The 24364-nt window shown below is 42.1% G+C and overlaps 3 protein-coding genes across 9 annotated transcripts in view; all 3 read left to right on the top strand.

Moving 5' to 3' along the window:
• Positions 1 to 14471, top strand: part of bptf (bromodomain PHD finger transcription factor) — a 29054-nt gene extending 14583 nt beyond the window's left edge. For 3 of the 5 annotated variants that reach the window (XM_086055485.1, XM_086055487.1, XM_086055490.1), the window contains 18 exons: positions 42 to 166; positions 645 to 773; positions 1781 to 1934; positions 2112 to 2235; positions 2348 to 2606; positions 4158 to 4288; positions 4370 to 4427; positions 4519 to 4749; positions 5424 to 6503; positions 6618 to 8080; positions 8155 to 8237; positions 8366 to 8591; positions 9674 to 10221; positions 10307 to 10483; positions 10575 to 10767; positions 12302 to 12386; positions 12521 to 12707; positions 13747 to 14471. In XM_086055485.1, the coding sequence (XP_085911611.1) occupies positions 42 to 166; positions 645 to 773; positions 1781 to 1934; positions 2112 to 2235; positions 2348 to 2606; positions 4158 to 4288; positions 4370 to 4427; positions 4519 to 4749; positions 5424 to 6503; positions 6618 to 8080; positions 8155 to 8237; positions 8366 to 8591; positions 9674 to 10221; positions 10307 to 10483; positions 10575 to 10767; positions 12302 to 12386; positions 12521 to 12707; positions 13747 to 13783 (5290 nt within the window). In that variant the 3' untranslated portion in view covers positions 13784 to 14471. Of the gene's footprint in view, positions 1 to 41; positions 167 to 644; positions 774 to 1780; positions 1935 to 2111; positions 2236 to 2347; positions 2607 to 4157; positions 4289 to 4369; positions 4428 to 4518; positions 4750 to 5423; positions 6504 to 6617; positions 8081 to 8154; positions 8238 to 8365; positions 8592 to 9673; positions 10222 to 10306; positions 10484 to 10574; positions 10768 to 12301; positions 12387 to 12520; positions 12708 to 13034 lie in introns of all 5 variants that reach the window. The other 2 variants (XM_086055489.1, XM_086055486.1) reach the window with 2 other exon arrangements.
• Positions 14472 to 15414: 943 nt separating this feature from the next.
• kpna2 (karyopherin alpha 2 (RAG cohort 1, importin alpha 1)) lies at positions 15415 to 22103 on the top strand. 2 transcript variants are annotated; one of them, XM_086056289.1, is made up of 11 exons: positions 15415 to 15553; positions 15783 to 15902; positions 15999 to 16139; positions 17643 to 17731; positions 18016 to 18284; positions 18381 to 18475; positions 19886 to 20149; positions 20998 to 21231; positions 21349 to 21531; positions 21633 to 21782; positions 21866 to 22103. In XM_086056289.1, exons 2-11 carry the CDS (start codon positions 15846 to 15848, stop codon positions 21953 to 21955), a joined length of 1572 nt encoding a protein of 523 aa, XP_085912415.1. In that variant the 5' UTR covers positions 15415 to 15553; positions 15783 to 15845; the 3' UTR covers positions 21956 to 22103. The 2 variants fall into 2 exon arrangements, with proteins under 2 accessions (XP_085912415.1, XP_085912416.1); XM_086056290.1 differs by having other exon boundaries at positions 15535 to 15549.
• A 1542-nt stretch (positions 22104 to 23645) lies between these two features.
• smurf2 (SMAD specific E3 ubiquitin protein ligase 2) overlaps positions 23646 to 24364 on the top strand; it is a 55372-nt gene continuing 54653 nt past the window's right edge. For both annotated transcript variants that reach the window (XM_086056263.1, XM_086056264.1), the window contains exon 1: positions 23646 to 24155. In XM_086056263.1, the coding sequence (XP_085912389.1) occupies positions 24104 to 24155 (52 nt within the window). In that variant the 5' untranslated portion in view covers positions 23646 to 24103. The remainder of the gene's footprint in view (positions 24156 to 24364) is intronic.

Consider the following 24364-nt stretch of genomic DNA (forward strand, 5'->3'; position numbering starts at 1 on the left):
TTTCTTGAATATGCAGATTCTCCTACTTGTTCCCTATTTAGGTACCGTCTTCAGACAGTGAGATCGCTGGCAGGAGTTAGCCTGATGCTCAGGTTGCTCTGGGCCTGTCTAAGGTGGGATGACATGGCTGTGAAGCCCTCTGTTGCTGTCGGACTAACACGGAAAGGTGGGAAGCGAACCATTTATCCATATCTGTCTTGAGTTCCTTCTTTTATTCTGCTCCTTTGTTTTGAGAATAGCTCATTTGTTTTTCCACGTTAACGCACGCTGCATGGTCATATAGAGGTCAGCACGTCTGCCTCACAGTTGAGATGTTCTGGGTTCTCCTGTGCTGACTTTGCATGTTCTCCCTGTGCTTGTGTGGGTTTTCTCCAGGTACTCAGTAAACATGCTTCTTATTTTTATTGAAGGCTCTAAATTGACAATAAGCGTGAATGTGAGAGTGAATACTTGTTAGTCTATATGTGCCCTGCAATTGACTGGCAACAATCCCAGGGTTGCACCCTGCCTCTCACGCTAAGTCAGCTGGGACAAGCACCAGCCTACTCACAATCCTAAAGGGGACAATTGCTATAGAATATGGATGGGTGGATACTGTCTTAAAACATATTTTATACTTATTTTTTCCTCCCCCCCCCCCCCAGAAACTACAGACACAGATATCACTACAACGGAGATCATAAAACGCAGAGATGTGGGGCCTTATGGCATCTATTCAGAATACTGTATCAGGAAAGTTATCTGTCCGCTTGGAAACAAGGACACTCCAAAAGGTAACATTTCAATGCTGTTGGAGAGTTTGAGGCCACCCGCACACCGAACGACGCGACTGAACTGTGGCACAGTGCGTGGGGTTCTGCATCTAGTTTTCATGGGTGGTCCACCTTCGGCAGCTAGGTTTGCTACCAGTCCAAATTTGAATCACAGATGAATGATGTTGCAACAGTGCAGATTTAATGGCCAATCAAAAATGCCGTGGTGTATCACATGAGCTTTCGAAAACAAAAGTTACGTTTCTGAGAATAAAGCAAGATCTAGCCAGGTGCTGCCAATCCATACTAATACAGGGTCACCAACCTTTTTGAAACTGAGTGCTATTTCTTGGGTAATGGGTTAATGCCAAGGGCTACCAGTTTGATACACACTTCTGAAATAAATGCAATATTTTTTTCAACGTTTTCAAATGGTCACTTATACAGTATTCCTGGGAAATCACAATGTTGCATCACTAGTGAGCTATTTTTAGAACAGGGCCGCGGGCTACTTTTGGCTACCTGCTGCCTGAAGGCACCAGACTAGTGACACCTGTCATATAAGGTATATTGTGTTTTATTGTAAAATTTCTATGGTTATAGTTTTGTTAGTAGTTTAATTTAGTGTTGGTCATTCATGGAAAGAGTCAAAGAGAAATCCCACGTTGTGTGAACATACACATGTAAAGAGAGAAAAATAAAAACAATAGCTCATATAGTAAATCCAACTAGCTCACACAACTCCACAAAAATCTTTGAACGAAAATAGGAATAGGCTGAATGAAGCGCAGCGCTCATTTTTGCCTATCCTTAACAATACTCAGAAAAACCCAGATATCTTCAGAAAAACAAATAAAATTGGGTTTTTGCAGATGAGAAAAGTGTGTATGTGTCATGTGTTGCTAACAAATACGTTCGTGATTGTCCAGTTCAGTCTCTTACGGCCGTGTCGCTCGGTGTGTGGAAGACAGAAATGGCCATGATTTGTTGCTGTTTTACGGTTCATGAATATTTCTCTTTTGTATCAGTAGAAACTCCGACTCCACAAAGGAAAGGCCTACGATCAAGTGCCTTGAGGCCCAAGAAACATGAGTCAACCAAGCCAACTGGACCTATTGCCGTGGAGACGTGGATTCCTGAAGAGGATCTGGAGTTGTGGGAGATAAGAGCCTTTGCAGAAAAGTGAGTATGAGATACCACCTTAACAGTTCGGGAAACAATTATTTTTGGAGCTATCACTTTTTCCAGATTCCATACTGTACCTCAGCTAATGTGTGAATAAGGCAACACTGTAATAGGGCATTGAAGTACCCCACTGGAAAAGCATTTTACCAATCACCCTTTTCCTTGTGCTTACAGAATGGAGAAGGAGAAATTACAAGGACTAGATTCCCCTAAAACAGTCACTACCCTGAAGAGTGCAGAGGATGTCAAGACACATTTGGAGAATCAGCTTAAACAGACTAGACTGGCTGCCCAGCAGGTGAGAAGACAGCACAAGTCAGCAGTCATCATCTTTTAAACGATTTTAGAAGACCTTGATCAGATTGGTAGTACGATAAAAAAGTCAAGATTCACTTAATGTCTCGTTTTAGAAACGCTTTGAGCAACAAGCCATATCCACAGCTGCAACAACAACAACAACCATCACCACCACAACAACCTCATCATCCAGCACTTCAAATTCTGTTAGTGCGCCTATGTCCATGAGCCTGAGAACAGGTCAGCTCACATCAGGAACCAAGATGGTCTTGGCCTCCAAATTGGGCTCACCGGTCTCCTTGCAGCAAGACAAGAACTTCCACCAGTCTTTTGCCACCTGGGTCAGGCAGGGTCAGACCAGTAGTAATACAGGTAAACTCTTGTATACAACCAAACCATCTAAAATACAACAAAACAGCTAAAACTATATTATAAACTAGAATTATTTACTTGCATTCCTGACCAGTTTTAGTACAGTAGTATTATACTGACGCTTGGCTTCGTGCTTGAGAAGAGTCACATCAAGTATCACATTTAACCATGGGAGTTTTTCTCTTTAGGAATGCAAATAAATAACTGCAATTTCTGATAGGGATGAATGAGTTATCATTTTGGGATTTAAATCATGATCTCAGACAATGTGAATTTGTGATTGTCAAAGCAAGATCTAGAAGCTAATGCTAAGTGCTAAACTAACATGAATTGCAGATTAGCAAAAGACCAAAATAAGTACTTAGGTGTACAGTACACTTTTCGCAGAAGTCTGGTTAGAACTGCCTTTGGGTGGAGAACAACCAGCTTTGAACTGAAAATTAGTGTTACAATTAATAAGTATCTAGCAATAAAATTGGGCAACAGCTACATAGAACGCACTCGAAAATCAGAACTAAATCGCTGATGTCAGCCACGACAAGAAGCTTGAGATCACGTATCAAGTGTATTAAATATTTATATCAGCAATGATATTTGTATTTATTTGAACTATTTTGCCCCACTAAAGTCCTGAGTTTTGATATCTACAAAATGATTGGTTGCTATTTATTTTATTTTTTTTCATCAGTTTAGTGTTGCTGAGGGACTATTGTATTTTATTAGGAATACTTTCCGTACCCACTGTAAATGAATTTCATTACATAAAAGAAAAAGCAGACATGTTTACAAAATTTGAATGAAAAGAAGCAATGAAGAATAAATATGATACTTTCTGACCCTTTTAACAGGAAATATGTACCTGCTCAATTTAAATAACCCATTCAGAAATATTTACGTTATGATTTTTACACTTTTATACTCAACATTACTGTGAATGAATTCATTTAATACTATGATATGAATTCAGGCCATGTCGCTGGGCCCTCAGTCTCTGTTTGAAGCATTTATGTGTCTAATGTGTCTTACAATGTACAGTACAAAGAACACGTACATTAGTACAAAAAGTTATAGATATTGTAACTTACACTATTACTAGAGCTTAGACTCACACACAAAATCCCCTTTTGCCATTTGTGTTAACATTGACGAATGAGTTCCAAATAAACTGGAATGAGTTATGCATTGTATTTTTCACGAAAAACACATTATTGTCCAACAAATGAGGAAAGGAATCCAATTTGATTAAAAATTGTAAGTGGAGTGCAATTATATAGTGCTTTGTCTACACCGTACGGTTACTCAAGCACTTCCCAAAGCCTCATGTTTACTTATTTAAAAACGTTTTGGTCCCGTTTTAAATCCATCCCCGATGTGTTGTACTAGCCTCATCCTTGCTAGTGCTAAGCTAGTTGTCTCTCGGCTCCGACGTCCAAGTTTGCAAACTCCCTTTAGTTTGTTGCTAGGATGGCGTGAGAGGCTAATAGCAAGGCATGGATACACTGCCTAGCTGGGCTTTATTGACTGACTGCTTAACAGTGTTTCTGTCAACAGATGAGCAGAAATGCAGCAGCATATTCCCGACTGGGCCACCTGCAAACTTGAGGACATACAGTACACTTCATCCTACAACTGGCAATATCAACCTCAGAGCTAGCAACTCGGCTTCATCTTTGCAACAACAGGTATTTTGTCTTTCCGACCAGAACCTTGTTCAAGCAAACTCAAGCAAGTCGTCACAATGGTTACTATTTTTTTTGCTCCAGATGATGAAAATAGGCAGCCAAACACAACCTGGAACAAGTCCTAAGTTAGCTCCACAAGGTAGTCTTTCAATTTATTTACATTTTACACATACTTAGCCCGTGGGGATAATGCCTTAAAAATAAAATCTGTTTAATTTCTGCTCTTCTAGGCCATTCCCAACAGGTCCAGATGGGCCAAGGCCAAGTTGGATCTGCACCTGCGTCTGGTTCTACTCCTGTGCAGACAACTGACGGTCAGCGAGCCACAGGTCTTGCGCCATCACCTTGCGCTACCAGCACAGCGCCTGGGCAGCGTCCTGTGACTCCCTCCCAGCCCAATAGACCACAGCAGGGTCAAGTCAAACTCACTATGGCACAGCTCATGCAATTGACACAGAGTGCTCAGGTGAGGGTCCCATTTAAAACTGAGAATGTTCTACAGTGCTGCTCATGAACAAATCAATTTATGAACCAGATTTTTGAACAAACATTGCTTCAGTTTACGAACAATCACGGTATCCACGTAGAACACTTGTTGTGCTTTCTTTTGCACAGTGTAAAAAAAGTTTGCTCCATTCGTCAAGTATTTTGCATAGAGGTTTCTTATTATTCCTATTTTTGCTTTAAATTAGAAATTAAAAGAGAGAGGGCTATTAGGCTATTAGCTTGGACAGTTTGGTTTGGCGAAAACTACCATCTATTGGAGGAGCAACAGCCGTCCTGTCGCCAGTGCTTGTCCAATGGCTCGCCGCAGTGTACTCGTTGGCTCTGTACTGTTCCTAAGGACAAAGAGGCAATAGGGATTTTGTATTCCTATATTTCTTTTTAACTAAACCCATAAAATGGTCAATATAACTTGGACAGAATAATTACCTGGGACAGAATAATTACCATTCTTTTTAATAGGAGCATTCGTTTCCATTTGCAAACATGAATTTGAGAAGAGAGAGAACATTTTGTAAACCTCACAGAAAGTCTCAAAGATTTTCATGTACGCACGCCAATTGAGTTTCTACATTTTGCGTGTAACATTTGACATTGTATTTGTTTGCTCAATTGATATTCCATGCACCACCTCAGGGAGGGAATCCTGGTCTGACGGTGGTGATCCAGGGTCAAAGCCAGACGGAGGGCCAGCTTCAAATTGTCCCACAGGGTGTGACTGTAATCCCTTCCGCTGGTCAGCAGCTGATGCAGGCGGCTATGCCCAATGGCCAAGTCCATCGCTTCCTTTTCACTCCCATGCCGGTGTCGTCTTCAGTTTCAACTTCAGCGCCCACTGCAGCTGTTCCCGCAAAGCCTGCTTCATTGCAGAGTCCACAGCCCCAAATATCAACTCCTGCTCTACCCAGGACCAACGTCCAAACTACGCCTTCAGCCTTGGCCCAGACCCAAATGGCAGCCCCTCTTCCTGCTTCAACGCAACCCATTTCCCCTCTTTCTTCGCTACCTAGTCCAGATTTGGGTTCCACCCCAGCCCCTGTCCCGATACATCCCCAAGTGACAGCCTCTGTTCCGACAACGGTACCCGTTACTCCACAGGCTCCAATACAAGCCCACATTTCAGCACCATCATCACAATTAGCCCCTGATGCAGCCCACGATTTGTCACAAACACTAGTTTCATCCTCCTTAGCAGTCTCTGCCCCAGTACAACCCGAAGTGGCAAAATCTGTGCCTGCCTCACAACATAATGCAGGACAAGCTATGATTCCAACCCAACTATTAGGCCAGAATCAAACTGCAATGTCTGTGACTGTTGCAGAGCAAGTTGCACCCCAAACCCAGATCCAGGCACAGACTTTGACCACTTCCTCAGCCTTGACGTCAGCTCCAGTCCAGATGCTTGTTACCGCCCCTGCCCCTGCTTTTGCCCCCCTCTCAGCCAATTCTGCTGTCCAGTACGTTAACTCTACCCAAATGCAATGCATTTCTGCATCTCTCCCCTCACCCGTCCAAGCCCAAGTTCCAGCATCTGCCCTCACTCCCGCCTCTGGTCCAGTCATCGCTGTGGTCTCCAATGAAATTGGCGTCTTGTCCCCCGCTAAAGCACTAACCCAAATTCAAACTATAGCTCCTCGTCCTGTTCATGCTGCTGCGGGAAATGCTGTGGTCACGCCAGTCACAGCCACATGTACAACGCCGTCAGTGCCAGGTAATAAGTCTATAACATTATAGCACCACAATCAGTCAAAATCAATCAAAAAAGTTGGTGACTTGTAATGTTTTGTGCATTAATTTGTTCATTTTTTTTCCTGTTCTGTTATAGCACTAATAGAGCAGAAGGCTTGGAAACCAGCTTCATGTGAAGGCCAGATTCCAGCAGTCCATTCTGTTCAACAGGCAACCAATCCCAGTCCCCCTGCCCTAAATGCAGTTCCTCCCTGTACCCTGGCATCGGGTTCCACACCTGTTTCCTCACTGCCTCAGGCATCTCTGTCCTTGCAATCTCAAGTCCAACACCCAGCGGTAGTGTCGGTGCAGCAGGTGTCTCAAATTCCTCTCTCTGCTGTGCAGCTTCAAATGAAGGCATTACCTGTCTCCTCTGTTGTGACTACAGTTAGACAGCCCCAAGCATTCAATCAACTGCAGTCCCGTCCTCAAAACCAAATCTGTGCACAGATTCAGGTCCAGCCTTGTGGCCAAGTCCAAAAAGTGCAACACATTCAGTCACCACCTCATCTCCAGGCGCAAGCGCAAATCCACCCCCAGATCCGAGTTCAGTTTCAGTCGCAAACTCAGCCAGCGTCCCAACTCCAAGTGCAGCAGCTTCCTCAAATTCAACCCCAGGTGCAGTTTCAGCCACAAACTCAGACAGCGTCCCAACCCCAAGTGCAACAGCTTCCTCAAATTCAATCCCAGGTGCAATTTCAGTCCCCAAAGCCAACCTTGCCCCAGGTTCAAGTTCAACACCAACAAAGGGTCCAACCCCAGTTCCAGTCACAGGCACAAGGTGCACTTCAAGCACAAGTGCAAACCCATCCGCAGGCTCAGCAACAGGCTCAGGCTCCAATCCAAACCCAGTTGCATCCCCAGGTTCAGGTTCATTTCCAGCAACAGAACCAGATTCACCCTCTGCCTCATGCTTCACAGCAACCTCACGTTCAGAGTCACTCACCAATTAAAAGTCAAATTCCAACCCAAACTCAATTCAAAGCACAGTCGCCCACCCAGGTTCCGGTACAGACTCAACCCCAAGTGCAAGCGCAGGTTCAAGTTCAGTTCCAATCTCCGAGCCAAACCCACGTTCAAGCTCAGCCTCAGCTTCACGTCCAGCCCTCAATTAGACATCAGCTCATCACTGTTCCGGGGCTTCAACAACCAGTCCAACTGGTGTCGGCTCTTCCACCTCACGTTGCGGCCCAGATCCAAGCTCAGATCCAAGCACAGGCGCAGCAGCAAGGCGGTGCGGTTCCCCAGCAGATCAAACTGCGACTGCCTATCCAGATCCAGCAGACGGGGGGTCAACTTCAGGCCCACCAAATCCAGAACATGGTGACGATACAGGCACCAACGAGCCTGCAGGACCAACTTCAGAGGATGCAGCAACATAGAGACCAGCAGCAGCAGCAGCAGCAGCAGCAGCAGCAGCAACAACAACAACCGCAGCAGCAGCAGCAGCAGCAACAACATCATCCGCCACCAAAGAAGAAGAAACCCCAAGAAAATAAAAGGGAGCATAAAGATCATAATCAGTTGCCTGTGAGCACAGGAGATGCTATTCATAAACAGGTGAGACTGCCAAACAATGGCCAGTCTGTTGACGCACATTTCAGCACTGATATCATGTTTATGGTTGCGGTCAGGTGGGAGCGAAGCTGAGTGTTTCAGCGGAACAGCTCAAACAGAGGAAAACTCAAGCTGCTGCTGAGCGAGAGGAGAACCAGAGGTGAGGGACTTTGTCATCATCATTCTTATGTTAAACACTGTTTCGGGTGGACAGCTGCACTGCAGCCGCTGTGAAAACTGCCCCAGCAAGTGTAACCAGAATAATTTGGTTTTGTCTGCTTTCTCCAGAATGATCGTGTGCAACCAGGTGATGAAGTACATTCTCGATAAGATTGAGAAGGACGAGAAGCAGGCGGCTAAGAAGAGGAAGAAGGATGAAGTGGTTGAGCAGAAACGCTCCAAGCAGAACGCCACCAAGTTGACGGCGTTGTTGTACAAGCACAAAGAACACCTGAAGGCTGAGATTCTAAAAAAGAGGGCTCTGCTGGACAAAGACCTTCAGATGCAAGTGCAGGTGAGCAAACTTGGTTCAAAGCACGCTTTAGCGAACAAAGCATAGAGACTACAAGTGGGAAAAAAACCAACATTTAATAGTCATGTCACATATCAAACTAATAAGAATTAAGACATGTATCTTAAACATTTGTATCTGTCATGCAAAAGTAAAATTAGGTGAAAAACAAATTGAATGGTAAATGGGCTGTCACTTATATAGCGATTTTCAACCTTGAAGGTAAATATAGAAAATGATTGAATGTATACTCACCATTACCTCAAATCATGCATGAAGGATGCCATGGTTAACACGCAGAGTAAGGATTACAGTCATCCCTCGCCATACCGCTTTTCCCTTTTTGCGGCTTTGCTGTATCGTAGAATTTTCATATCGTATTTCATGTCGCATATCTTTGCTATATCGCGAGATTTTGCAATGATTCTTTTTCCACATGAACTGCAGAGCACAAAGCGCAAGCCAAGAGCAAATAATGCATTAAAGACAGAGAATGTCCAAACTTTTAGATCATGTCATACTTAATACCAGAAGCTAAGGTGTAATGCCTATGGAAAAGCACAGCTGTCTTAAATTATGCAACTGCACATCTTCAAGTAAACATTGTAAGCTAAATCAATATAGCCTTCCACCGCTAGTTAGAAGGAGTTGTAATAAGTCCACCGGTGGTCAACGATAGCCACAGCCGCCGGTGCACTTTTAATTGCTTTATTGAACAAAGGTAAAAAAAATAAGGAGAAGCACCTATTCACAGCAGTTAGGCACAACTGAGGCTGCTAAGTGTTCAGCCAGTTAACAGCTGACCAAATCTACACTCTCATTCGCTGACTCTGACAACCCTCAACATTGTGGGGTGGTCTGGAATGGAACCCCCACCGTAAATGAGATCGCTGTACTCCATATGCTTGGGAGATGTTCCCTACCCACTTCACTACGCTACTGCTACATTGCAATAAGCAGCATTTCTGCATCTGTGGTCATTGAATCATTAGAATCATTAAAAGGAAGGAGAGCCAGCGTTCCCGATACTATTTCCGACTTAGTTCAGTCTGTATGACGGCATGCTTTTTTCTCACTACCCTCAGGAGGAGTTGAGGCGGGACATTGCCAGGCTACAGAAAGAAAAGGAGAAAGCCCGAGCTGCCATTGCCCAGGCTGCGGCAGCGGCGGTCAAGTCGTCCTCCCACTCCTCCCACTCCTCCTCCCACTCCTCCCACTCCTCACATTCTTCTCAACCCTCTCACTCGGCACATTCCTCTCACGTCAACCGCACAGCAGGCCCCCCTTCCTCATCGCATAAACGTAAGCGTGAAGAGGAGCGAGACAAAGACAGAAACAGGGATAAGGAGCGGCATCATGACAAGAAACGGGAGCGAGAACGGGACAAAGACCGGGATCGGTACAAAGACCGAGAAAAAGACAGAGAGCGTGATCGAGAAAAGGAGAGGACGAGAGAACATGAGCATACTCGACCTCAGGACAGGGAGAAGGGCAGAGAAAGGGACAGAGACAAGGACAGAGATCCCTTCTCATTAAAACACAAGAAAAAGAAGAAGCTCTCCTCTACCTCAAAGGATCACAAGAAGGACAATAAACTGTACTGTGTCTGTAAAACGCCCTACGATGAGTCCAAGTAAGTGCATCTGTATATCACTTAGGTGAAAACTTAATTTGATTTCATACCAATGATATAAAGACGCATCTGTCTTTGCTCTCAGGTTTTACATAGGGTGTGACCTGTGCTCCAACTGGTTCCACGGCGTATGTGTGGGCATCACTGAGAAGGAAGCCAAAAAGTTAGAGGACTTTGTGTGCAATGATTGTAAACGGGGCCACGAAGGAGGAAGCAAGGAGGAACTCTACTGCATCTGTCGGACGCCATATGACGAATCACAGTACGGGCCTCTCACGCATTGTACCTATCTGATGTTAATGAAGAAGTCCTGATTTTTTTTTTTTTTTTTTTTCCCACTCACCCCCATTCAGGTTTTACATCGGCTGTGACCGCTGCCAGAACTGGTACCACGGGCGCTGTGTGGGCATCCTACAGAGCGAGGCCAATCACATCGACGTGTACGTTTGCCCGCAATGTCAGTCGACAGAAGATGACATGACTGTCCTCACGCCGCTTACTGACAAAGACTATGAGGGCTTGAAAAGAATTTTACGTTCCTTACAGGTATGCCGCCTACTCTGGACAGCATTTGTTTGCATGCTCGCCATAAACACAAACACAAATATATGGTAATAAATGAATAACAGAAGGATTGAATGGGACATCCATTGAAAAAGCTTTATCTCTTGGTGTCAAACTTGTTTTCATTGAAGGCCACATGTTAGTTAAAGGTAGGAAGTCAACCCAAATATATATTTTTTTCAAGAATATGTTCTATGCAGGCCCACTAGTTGAAACAAGGCATTCTGATTAATATTGCGTTTATGGAATATGAGTTAAGCAGAAAAATCCACCCGTTTTTGTCCATCTCAGGGGGCGGCCATTTTGTCACTTCTGTTGACTGAAAATGACATCACAGTTGCTCAGGGCTTAGGTAACGACCAATCATGGCTCAACTTCAGAAAGCAGGTGAGCTGTCATTGGTCGTTACCTGAGCCCTGAGAAACTGTGATGTCATTTTCAGTCGACAGGAATGACAAAACGGCCCCTGAGATGGACAAAAACGTCTGGATTGTGCTGCTTAACTCATATTCCACAAACGCAATATTAATCAGAATGCCTTGTTTCACCTAGTGGGCCTGTATACAACATATTCTTGAGAAAAACAAAAATTTGGTTGACTTCCACTTTTAAGTAGTAAAATCCGCCTGTCTTTGTTCATCTCAGGGGGCAGCCATTTTGTAACTTCCTCACCTGAAAATGACATCACAGTTGCGCAGGGTGCTATGATGTCTGCTAGCCAGAAGCTTAGCGCATTGTGTTTGTTTTTTACGGACTGGGCATGTTGCGAGAGTGAGAGGAGGCAGTAACACTTTTTGTCCCTTATCTAATATGTTCAGTATGGGAAGTTAGCATCCCTAATAATAATTACCCTCAAAATAATTGCTCCTGCATTTGCTTATTAACATTTTCAAGTATAGTTTCAAACAGAAGTCAAGGAAGAATGTGTGGTAAGCTGTTACGGGCCATGTAGGTTTTAGAGTTTCTTACAGTGTTAAAATGGATATTATCTAAAGGCAGTGGTTGTTCTATATTCTGCTTAAACAACCACATAAATGGTTTATCTTGCCTAAGTGCCCCGCACACAATTTCTCACATCTTCATCACTGCATGAAATCAGCACATGTATGCCAATAACGCTATGCTCTATTAACTAGTTTGAACTAATAAAAACATGAATTCATGTTGTACTTTTTAGTTGGCATGAACAAATAAGCTTCGTTTATGTACCGGTGGTCAGGCAAAAGCCTTGTCTAATAGGAAAAAAATGCTTTGCTGCCATCTCCTGGCATATGTAAGTAATTACAAACCGTTTGGGTTGTGTCAATTGGTCACTGATTTTGATACGTTTCATAGAAAACTTCTATCTTTTGATCGGAGAAAATTAATGTATGGTTCGATCGCATCATGTTGATCAAAGGAAAGTAGTGAAATGTTCATTACTCAATGTTTTCAATCTCAAAACACATTTACTTTGGGTATGTTTTGTATGGTTTAAAAACAACTATGTACTGTATTATGTTCCCGTCTTTAACAGTCTCATAAGATGGCGTGGCCTTTCCTTGAACCTGTGGATCCGCATGATGCGCCTGATTATTATCGCGTCATCAAGGAACCAATGGGTATGCACGTGTGTGTTTGTTCTCACCCATGTGTCTGTTCACACCCATGTGTTTTGGGGGTCCAGTGGGCATGTGTTGAACACAGCAATGTTAACCATTTCCAGTGATACTGATCCAATCATTCTCCCTTGCAGACTTTTCCACAATGGAAAGCCGTTTACAGAAGCGCCATTACCACAAGGTCACAGAGTTTGTGGCCGACGTGACCAAAATCTTTGACAACTGCCGCTACTACAACCCCAATGACACGCCCTTCTTTCAGTGTGCGGAGGTGCTTGAAGGCTTCTTTGTACAGAAGCTCAAATGTTTCAAAGCTGGCAGGTAAGCTTTGCTGTGCCCCAGGTGTTGTTCTTGCTGCGCCATGCTTGTTTGCTTGCCGTAATATGTTGGTCTCGCTATGTGTTTTCTTCTACTGTATTGCATCAGTTTCAGTCATTTTTCCAGTTGTTTGTACTATTGCCTTGCATGGATTCACAGTAGGCGATGCTTTCCCTGCTGTGTTTGGCTCGGCCGAAGAACTAACTGGGCTAACAATAAAGTCAAGACATGTGCATGATGTGTTTGTTTACAACATCCGCCATGTCTGGGTCTGTTCACCTTTGCTGCATGCCTTTGATTTATGCCATCCCATTTTCTTCTGTCTTGCAGATTGTCAGATTCTTAAATGGGCCAGTCTAGCTGGAGTCTGGACTGGATGCTTGTCTCTCTAATAATCATGGCAAGAGTGTTCAGTAATCACCATAAAGTGGCAGCCATGTTGACTTTACGCCATCAGTTCAATGATGACATTGTTTTGTCCAATCCGCCTTTTGTTATTAATCAATAAGCGGTCACAGTAGTTTGCATTTTTGAGGGGGATTTTAAATGCGTTTTACCCGTTTTGTGTTTATTGCTGATGTACTGTACATCTTGGTTACATTTGATTGGGTTTGAGTCAAGCTTACCAGCTGTTAAAGTATACAAAGCTGCATATTTTATTACAGAGATATTTATGAGAAGTATCACTTGGCTCCACCTCGTTGGTTTGATCAGTGTTTAAGGTTAATGTATATATTTTTATCATGTACAGTGGTTGTAATATATCTTGATGTTTTTAAACAAATGTTTACGAGAATAAATGTGAGCAACAGTATCGTCATTCTGTTCCCCCACTTTCCAAAAACAATACTCATGCAGTTAGCAAAAATTGTCATCAAGGAAAAAGGCATTCCCAGTACATAACTTCCAACATGGCTGTCGGATCATCTTCCAGGGAGGCCTTTTTGCATCCACTGTGTGTGTGCGCGATCATTGTCCACATTTTTACAACAACTGAGAACATGTGAAGGCCTCTCAACTTCACCCTCTCTCCACATTGTAGGTCTCATAACAACAAGCTACAGTCTTCATCCTCTTAGAGCACGTGGAACATTGGTGAAACGCTGAAAAACAAAATGCACTTGCCAGGACGTTTGGCTTTTTTCGACTGTCCCTCTGTGATGCATGTAAGTGCGCAACTAAGCACTGCTGCTTTCACAGAGTTGATCAGGCGCACCATTTCAACTCCAAGGGACCTTTTTTTTTTGTACCTGTCTTCATCAGCGGAACTGTATGGACAAGCTGGCATTTCACAAGAAACTTTACCTCGGAGAAAAGACTCTCAAGGAGCTCATGTGTTTCCATGTATGTTATTTTTTGGTCACATTTGTTTGGCTCTTTGTTCCTGGTAAATTCCCTCTGGCCAAATGGTCCAAATAGTCGACTTGTTCAATGAAAAGTTGGAAACGGAATATAATGGCTCAGTTTTACTGAGCATACTAAAATATTTTGTGTCTACATCCTTTTTGTACTATTTCCATTGTTCATGCTGAAGTGGCATGAGAAGACAGTTCAGTACTCAATGTCTGGACAACAGTAGATGCTTGTTAGCCTCCTTACCTTGCTCTGCAAAAGTGACTGACTTGAGAATGATGAATCTGTGTATTTGAAGGTTCCTGTTCTGTTTGTTAAAAAAAAGAAAAGTTGTCAGATTTTGACTTAATTTTTTTTGTATTACAGCCGAGGAAATATGGATGTATATGGAAGTTAATAAAAAGCAGAAATATTGTTTCGTCCCTATTTTGACAATAAGTAAAAACAATAATAATCACATGGAGATATAGCAAAGTCTGGCCCAGGGACCATGTATTCTGTAATCTGATCCACTGAACATTATCAAGAGTTCTGTAATGGCTTTCATTCGTTCATTTGATTTTTGTGCTAAAATTAAATATATTTTTAAAAATTTAATTAAATACATCATTTTTTACATATACTTGTAACATTTAAGTTTGTAAATTTATTGTAAATAAAATCAGAATGAAGCAGATTTAACCATGTGTTATTAAAATAACTGTAAAGGAAACCATACAATTTATGTTTTTTTTTTTCTTTTTTAACCTAACCAGTAAATGGCCTGTTTTGAAAACAAAAAAAAAACGTATTTGAGACACTAATGAATCCTAAATCTGGTACTAGTGCCATTCATTTAACCACTGCTGCGTTGTTTTGGAAGGATATGCATACAATTCATGGAAGTAGAAAACATTCCACTTATTGCATACGCACCTGATGTGTAACCTAACCTTTAGGAGTGGACTAATATTCTACAAGACACAATCTAATCAATTCTGAGAATGCTGTCCCATTTCCCCCATACTGTGCATTCCTTCAGATTATTTTACGCAATTTCATTCAATAATCGTAATTATAATCTAAACCAGCGATGGGTAAAAGTAGGAAATTTACAAGAGTCCTCTTTTTTTATTATACATTTTTACATACATATAATGGTTAGGTAATGTTCCTGTAACATTTAAAGGATGCTTATTCTTAAAATTAGTAAATTAACCGCGCTGTATGACAAATGTACCGCAATAATTGTGGATCGTGGCTTTCATAACTGCCTGGACAGACATGGCCACATGGACATAAGATGATAGACGTCAATGGCCACGTTCATAAATCTCGCGATAGTATGGGCGGTGACACAACTTCCGTTGTGCTGAGTGTTTCTTTTCAAACAGTCCAATGACGGGAGGCGGCTGGATGCTTGTTCTCAAACTGTCCAATCAGAACACTTTGCTCCAGTAATTTAAAGGTCTGTGCGTCACTTTCCGCACAATTTGAACCATTTCACCAAGAAGTAGGTAAGTTAGTGCTCCGTTCACGTGACGTTTTTCAGTAATTAATTGTTGTTTTATAGGATTGCATTTTATTTCTCTGTGGTTTCATTTAACTTTGCAACACATTCACTGTTGGGTAACATTATTGTTAAATCGATTAAATGTTATGCTTAATACGTGTTCTGTCGTCATGCTAAAGTGTCACGAGGCGTCGCCGAGTTGAAGTTGGTTAACATTGATTCTTGTACGGCAGGAACTCCTCTTCAAAAAACAACTTTTTCCTCACTGCCGCCCAGCTTTATTGCCATTGTGTAAAATGTCTGAGAACATCGCCCGGCTGAGCAAGTTCAAGAACAAAGGCAAGGATGCTAATGTAAGTAAGCGTGTTACGCAGTTAAGTGAGTTCGAGTGCTCGTTTGCACAGCGGCGCATTCGAGACATTTTTGGTTTGTGCGTAAAACACACATAGGAGCTTCGACGCAGGAGAGTGGAGGTGAACGTCGAGCTCCGCAAAGCCAAGAAAGATGATCAGATGTTCAAAAGAAGGAACGTTGATGTATTTCCCGAAGAAGCCACCTCTCCTCTTCAAGAGAAAAATCAAAACGGCCAGGTAGGGAATTTGTGGTCTCTTTTGAACGTGCCCCACCTTTCAACGTATAGTAGCGAACAATGTGCTGGGCCAACGCCGTTATCGCTACGTTTTAATAACCGCTAATCGTCACGTACGATTGACACCTCAGAGTTGAGGTTTTATTACTGCATTCGACCTTAGTCTTGTTCTTTAGAAACCTCAAGATGGGTTAGCAACGCAATTTTTGACGTTTTTCAACCAAAGGGCTTTGTCATGTAGCCATTTTTGTCTAATGCAGGGATTCCTGACAATGTGCCAAAAGATTAAATGATCAAATTTCACTTAACTCATTCACTGCCATTGACACATTTGTCTTTTCGCAGTCCATCCATTCAATCTCAGGAATCTTATTTATATTATTTTTTTTTCAAACCTTAGGGTAAAAAAGGTCTGGCAGTTAATGGTTTCAAAAATATTAACAATTTTGTATCTTCATCTATGCCAGGGACATATTGTCATAGGCAATTGTCTGTTGCAAATTATACTGAACTCAAATGTTGTTATAGAATTCTAAAATTATTTTAAAGTCGGAATTCTGAGAATAAAGTCAGAATTGTCAGTTTTAAGTGAGGATTTTGAGAATAAAGTCAGAATTCTGAGATAGGTGAGAATCTTGCCAACTTTTTTTTTTTTTTTTTTTTTTTTTCTTCCTCCCCCACTGGCCCTAATCCTCTTCCGTACTATTCAGTACCTGCGGATTCATCTATTTTCAAATGTGTTTTTTTCCCCCCAATATTTGCAACTCCCCCCAATGCAATTAAATTGGCATCAGTTTTATGCTGATTTGTGAGTTTCACAGGTCTGGCCGGTTGTTTCATTTTTCAAATTTTAAGTGTTGTGTCTTAAAGCTTGAGAAATATTGTACAAAGTAATCAAAGCAAAGCAAAGGGGTCATGTGTGCTGCATGTGTTTTATTTTTTCCTTAATTGTATTTTACTTTATTTTTTAATTTAATGACATGAATGGTTTAGTCCACTCAGTGTAAAATTGAACAGCCCATCCACATGTATACATGCTCTAACCAGAAAGTAGCAAGTTACTAAAAGATGTACACTATACATTTTTGTGACATTAAATTATTTGCCACTGGGTCGCAATAGCATAAATGGTACCGTCAACTGCAGAAACAAAATGACACATTGACCATTCGGGTTGTAGCCAGCTTCCACGTGCCTCTCTTTTCACTAAGTGTTTGAAATTTTGCTCCCAAAATGTCTCTTGATTACGCTATGAAAGTTTGGCAAGATATTACAATAATCACGCGCAAACTTTTATTATTTTTAATTTTTTAAATGTGTATATATAAATTGATATTGGGTAGTTGGAACTATTTGTCATTGTAATCGTAATAGAAACAGCAAATAGCCCGCTACAAAAAGGTGTGCATTTTGGAGTTATATGACTAGGTTGGTGTTATGACAATGTGCAAACACCGTATTGTCCTACATGTTATAATGTGTCTATTTATTGCTGTCAATGAAGACTTCCAGCAAGTGGACGGTTGCAGAGATTCTCACTGGAGTAAACAGTGGGGACGTTGAGTCACAGCTGCAGGCAACACAGGCAGCAAGGTAAGTGTAACATTTGAATTGGTTTTATTGTTGTGGATTGCATTTATTTTTGCCTTGTTTTAATCTGCACCCAGGTCGACACTGCAAATGTTGACATCTCTGCCTTTAAAATTCTAGAGTTCAGGGTTAAACGCTTGCCTCTGTTGGACTTTGCATTGCATATGCTCCTGCTTCCTCGCCTCTAAATTGTTCATAGAGTCCAGAACAAGCGCAAAATAAAAATGGAAGTTGGAATCAATTCCATTACTCCTAATCTCTTCACTTTTTGTGTATTCTGAATGCAGGAAGCTGCTGTCCCGGGAGAGGCATCCCCCCATTGACCAGATCATCAGTGCTGGCCTGATCCCCAAATTCGTGGCCTTCTTGGCACTGTCTGACTGCCCTCCCATCCAGTTTGAAGCATCTTGGGCATTGACCAACATTGCCTCTGGTACATCTGACCAGACGGCTGCTGTGGTCCAGGGCGGGGCCATTCCTGCTTTTGTTAGGTTGGTCACATCCCCCCACCAGCACATCAGTGAGCAAGCTGTCTGGGCTCTTGGAAACATTGCGGGTAACTAACCCTTTTTTTTTTTTCTCTCAATATAATGAGCCCACATAAATTTGAATCGGTAGTCGAGCGTGATTGTTTTCATATTCTGTTGTTTAGGTGATGGATCGGCTCTGAGGGACAAGGTGATCAAGCACGGAGCGGTAGCAGCTCTGCTCAATCTGCTCACTGTGCCTGACCTCTCTGTATTAAGTGTAAGTATCTGCTTTCAAATGTGCCTGTTAAGGCTTCTTGTTCTCAATCGGGGCCAAAAGTGTTACTGGGGGTCCTCGTTTTACGTTGGTCACAAGACATTTCAAGTTGGCAAACTAGTTTGTCATTGCTTAATAATTTGTGATTGCAGGAGCCATGCTCAGATAATGACCTTTTTGTTTGATTGTCATTATAGCCTAAAACTGTTATCCATGCGAATTTACGATTATGATTTTTACTACAATGCTAGTGATGGATTACAGCGAGTTCTGAATTGTATACAAATTCAGGTTACATCTCCGCCGTAGGAATGAAACTTTGCTTTAAACTGATGATCCCATGTAGCTCTTCACTTTTGGCAAATGTGACATTTTCACATGGATTAAATGGTATTAAAAAGACTGTTAACAGTTTAATTTGATCTGAACTGATTTTTTTTTTTTTTTACCTGAGTTTTTACCTTGCAATCAAAAAAGTAGAAGTTGGATACCTGGTAGGATAAGTCTATCTATGACCATGCATTTGTAGTTGGAATGTATTCCTTGAACTCAGCTCAACCTGTGTACAAAATAAGTCATGTCATCTACATACATGACACATTCTATTCAATGTAGGTAAATGGTCCTTTTCGCTCCCTATTTTTCCCATCTGTATTCATATACTGACTCATCACAAAAATGTTCAATGGCACAGCCCATTCTTAAGCCTGGTAGCAACAAATTTAAATGTATTGCTCACATTATACCAACGGGTCGTCAGTTTACAATGATGTTCCATTCCTACGTAACCTGGCGGCGACGTAACCTGAATTTGTATGCACAGTCTATTGCTCACCTATACGAATTCATAGTAAAGTCATAATTACAATAATGGGGAGGGATTACAGCCGTAAATATGACTCAATCAAATGAAAACATTAGCTGGTGGTCACAGTCGCTATAAGTGCATTTTCAAAGCAAAACAAAACTGTGGAGTACATTTGTAATCTGTACATCATTCAATTTTTCCATTATCAAATCAAAATGGTTTGAATTTAAAAAGAAAAAATTCGCCCCCCTAATCTAACATGGGGAAGAAAACCGTCCCCCCCCCCTTCTTTTAGACTAGACCACAAAATCCAAATATAAAGAAAAAATAAAAAGCCATGTGACCGGTTTGATTTTACTATTTAATGGGTTGGTTTTGTGGTCAGGTACAAATTTGTTTGAGGTGTTATTGTAATCTGTTAATACATTACATTTGACACAAAATTCACTTTTTTTTTTTTTAATTGCAAACTGATAATACTCAAGAACAAATGATACTAATTTCAGTCTCATGTTTGAGCTTAGTAATTGGCTATTTCTTTTGTAGCCACTGGGGGGCAACCCAACTTAAAAAGAAGTCTAATTGAATGCATTTATTCTTCTCAGCCTGGTTACCTGAGAAATGTGACCTGGACAGTGTCCAACCTCTGTCGCAACAAGAACCCCTCACCTCCTGTTAGTGCCATCGAGCAGCTCTTACCTGCTCTCATACGCCTCCTTCACCACGACGACAAAGAGGTGTTGGCCGACGCCTGTTGGGGTGTTTCGTACCTGACTGACGGTTCTAATGATCGCATCGAAGTGGTGGTGCAGGCGGGCCTGGTGCCTCGCCTTGTCAAACTGCTTGGCAGCCCCGAACTGCCTGTGGTGGTGAGTATAGCTGCGCCGAGAAGAATGTCATGTAAAACGGCAGTCTTCAACCCTTTCTGCACCATGAATCCATTTCACATCAAGTAATGTGATTGACCAGCGTAAAACTAATTAACAATATAACTAAACGTTCTGCTGAATGTAGTTGCTGAAGTTACCTGAGCCCAAAGCAACTGTGACATAATTTTGAGACAACAGAAAATGACAAAATGGCCTGAGATGGATTAAAAAAAGGGTGGATTTTACTGCCAACACGTTTTACACAAACGCAATATTAACCAGAATGCCTTGTTTGGACTACGTGATGCACATAAAACATATTCTCAGGAAAAATTTAGGGTTGACTTCCCCTGTAAATTGCACTGATTTTTACAGGTGAGCTTCGTTTCGATTGCACGTGTTCAATGATTCAGTACTTTTTCCGTAAGTTACTGGTTTTTCGGGGCTCAAATGTCCATTAACAATGCGTTTCATCATGAATCAGCCAATAGATTTCCTGGTTCTATTAGAATTGGCATTTAACCAACCTCTTTATGCTGTTGACACTTTGTGATGAAACAAAGGCGATACCTAATCATTGATCAAGACTACCTCGCCAGTGCGAGACTTCAGACTCAATGTTCTCAGGGGGAATTGACCACTGCGTAGTCATAGCAGGTTGCAAGAGACTGAAAGAATTTGTTGGAGTGGGAAAAAAAAAAGCATATTTTAGGTTCAGCCTGAGGTATCTCTTTATATCAGTTTCTTTTCTTTTCTTCTTTTCAGTCTCTGTGGCCCGGTGGTTGGGGACCGCTGCTGTAAATGACTCTTTGAAAGCATTTTAAAGTGACCCATTTGTGTACCCTCAGACCCCCTCCCTGCGTGCCATCGGTAACATCGTGACTGGCACAGATGAGCAGACTCAGACAGTGCTCGACGCCGGGGCCCTGGGCATGTTCGCCCCGTTACTGTGCCATAACAAGGCCAACGTTCAGAAGGAGGCCGCCTGGACGTTGTCCAACATCACAGCGGGAAAAGACACCCAGATCCAGGAAGTCATCAACGCTGACCTTATACCACATTTGGTCAACGTGCTTGTGAAGGTATGCCATTGCTTCGCTTATCCGTCATTTTCAAATATCTACTTGTTGATATTTGACTCAGTTTACTCACATACCTTTGACTTACTCACTTGGTTTCCTGGGCAAAATTTTCTACAGGGTGACTACAAAACCCAGAAGGAGGCTGTTTGGGCTGTGACAAACTTCACCAGCGGGGGCACTGTGGAGCAAGTTGTGTTCCTGGTGCAGTGCAATGTGCTGGAGCCACTTCTCAATCTTCTGTCCTCAAAGGACAGCAAAACTGTTCTTGTCATCTTGGATGCCATCACCAACATATTTTTGGTAGGTGCAATGCATTTTTAATTGACCATGCTCAATCTAATAAGGAATTGCTGAGGTTTACTTACCCCCACCCCCCACCGTTTCCCACCTTTCCTTTTTAGGCTGGTGACAAAATTGGGGAGTCAAACAAGTTGGCTCTGATGATTGAAGAATGTGGTGGGCTGGATCGGATTGAATCGCTACAGTCTCATGAGAATGAGATGGTCTATAAAGCGGCTCTCAACCTGATTGAGAAGTACTTCTCTGAGGAGGTAATGGCCTTTAAAAAAAAAAATTTAAAAAAATGCTTTCTTCTCTTCAGCGTTCTGACTTTTTGCCTCATTTGAATTCCTAGGATGAGGAGTTGCAGTGTGTTGCCCCAGAAGCAACGGCCGATGGTTATGATTTCCAAATCAGTGAAAACCAGAGCACTTTCAATTTCTAATTTCGAACACTTAGCTCGACTGAATCCTCACTGCTACGGTTTGTCCTTGTTCATGTCAATGTGCTGTTCTATCGCCTGTTGTATGTAGTGTACATACTGTTTTAAACATTTCATGAACCACTTGTGTAAATAAAGCCGATGAACATTGTTTTCTTGGTTTTTTTGTTGTTTTTTTAACTGCTATTGAGAATTTGAAGATTAACGTATCGAATAGCTGCCCGTAATTCTGGCGGTTTTTTTAGGGGGCAAAATATGATCCCAGTACATAGATTGTTGCTCATGCGCAAAATAGAATTTATATTGGCATTTGATGTACAATCATGAATTTAAGGCTGTTGATTCATTCTGCTTTCACAAATGTAATGCTGAGGTAATTAACATGGTTAAATAAGTAACTCAACAAAATCAATGCCTGAGTTGACATGGCAAGGGGGAGAAAAACTAAGTGATTTCAGGCGTGTAAATGTTGTTGCATTCAGTGAAATGTCGAATGGCTTAAAAAAAAAAAAAAAAAAAATGCTAATGGATCAATTTGGATTTTACATCTTTCTTGGCATTCAAATATGACATCTGAGAACTGAAATTCATAACCTATAGCAGGACAGAAACCTGAGAAGATTAGGACACTTGATAGAAGTTTACCATGCCTTTTATTTCGGTACTAGTTTGTAATGACAATGGTGAAAAGGCTAACAGTTAGCAAACTAGAGAATTTTACACCTGTGTTCAAGTACAGTCAATGTTTGCAGATATTTTTTTGGAAGGTATCCTCTTATTTGTTGTGATCACCAATTTACTGTTTCTGTGCTCAGAGTTTCTTTAGTGGCATCTTGGTGTGAAGAAGCTGTTTAGCTCCATTTAAGTTGGTCCTTTGCTACCTTTTCCCCCACAGCATTTACAGTACAGTGTGTGTGTGTGTATGTATATGTTTTTTGTTTTTTTTTCGGGGGAAGGGGGTGTTTATTTGTGGCAGGGTCAAGTCCGTACCCACTTGAGCAGTGGTTTGTGTTACTTTTGGCTTGTTACCCCAGAAAAGCACTATTTGTAATGGAGTGTTACTACTACAGTGATTGTGTAGGGTTCTTTTATGCGAGACAGTGATGCTGTGCCTACAATTGTCCAACAAATGCCTGGTATCTCGTGACTCATGACTTCAATTTCAGATTGGCTCTTTTTCCTCTGGCCCAGTGGTTTCTTGCAAATCAGAGGCACAGATTTGCTTTATTTTCCCCACAGACTATTTTAATCATGTACTACTGTCAGTTATATTACACACATGGAGTAAAGGCACTTGGTAAGGGTTTTACATATTTACTGTATTCAGATACATAGCTAATGAGAACTGAAATAATATACAGTATACAGCACCCTCCATAATTATTATGCTTTACCCCTGCTTTAAGATTTGTCAACAGCCTTAATTATCTAAATTGCAGAAGCGTACTCATACTGGAAATAGAAAAAAGGGTTCAATAATTACGGAGGGCAGTGTTGAAAAACTCAGCAGAGAAAAAGTGAATGGCACTTAGTAATAGTGTCACATCTTAAACTTTACTCATGTAAATACCAGTTCGCAATCATCACTCTCAAAATGCAAACACTCATTCCCAATTGTAACGCTTGATAAACATAAGGGGGCGTGAAGGTTACGTGTGCTCTTAAAGCGACAGTAAATCGGGAATCACCAACCTTGAGGACACGCCGGGGGTTGCGTGACTGTGCGCGCGCGCGCGAGAAGGTTGGAGATGTTGTGCCACATGTGAGGGGAAATGTGTGGAGTGTTGTCGTCACTGGTCAGTTCCCCGCAAACCAGGCAGAGGAAGAGGCAGGGGCAGCCTCCTCAAGTGGGCTACACGCCGGAGGACTCCACACTTCAAGTCCCCGCCAGAGGAGAGGACGGCTCCCAGGATGGAACACCGCCTCAAGAACAACTCATCTCTTTAAATTAAACAGCACTCCATTCACGAATTTTTCAATTAATTGATTTTTCTTAGACATTTTTGCAATGGCAGTTCTGTCCACATCCGGGCCACAATGCCTTGACTCCATTATTGTCTAAAACTGGCGGAGAGACTGATAAATCTTGTTCTTTCCCCCCTACCTAACGACTCCTTTTGTACGCGGCGTGAAGGCTGGAACAAAGAGGTGATGTCTAACCAAGGAGTTCGGCGGAATGGACCCGTGAAGCTGCGATTAACAGGTAGCTAGCGATGTTGTTTTAAGCCCCCCCAAAGTAATGCTTCTATTCCGTCGCACACTAGCTAGGAGGGCTCAGTGTATTTCCTGGATAGGAGGAACAGTTCCCATGGGCCACGGAGTTGGCCCTTCGCCGCTTCACTCTTCCTTCATTTCCACGGCTTCCCTTTTGAGCGCTGCAATACATTTTAAACCGCACGAATTTCTCCACTC

This window comes from Filicampus tigris, chromosome 16 (assembly GCF_054856515.1).
Source record: "Filicampus tigris isolate MCC_2025a chromosome 16, RoL_Ftig_1.0, whole genome shotgun sequence".
Classification (NCBI taxonomy): Eukaryota; Metazoa; Chordata; class Actinopteri; order Syngnathiformes; family Syngnathidae; genus Filicampus; species Filicampus tigris.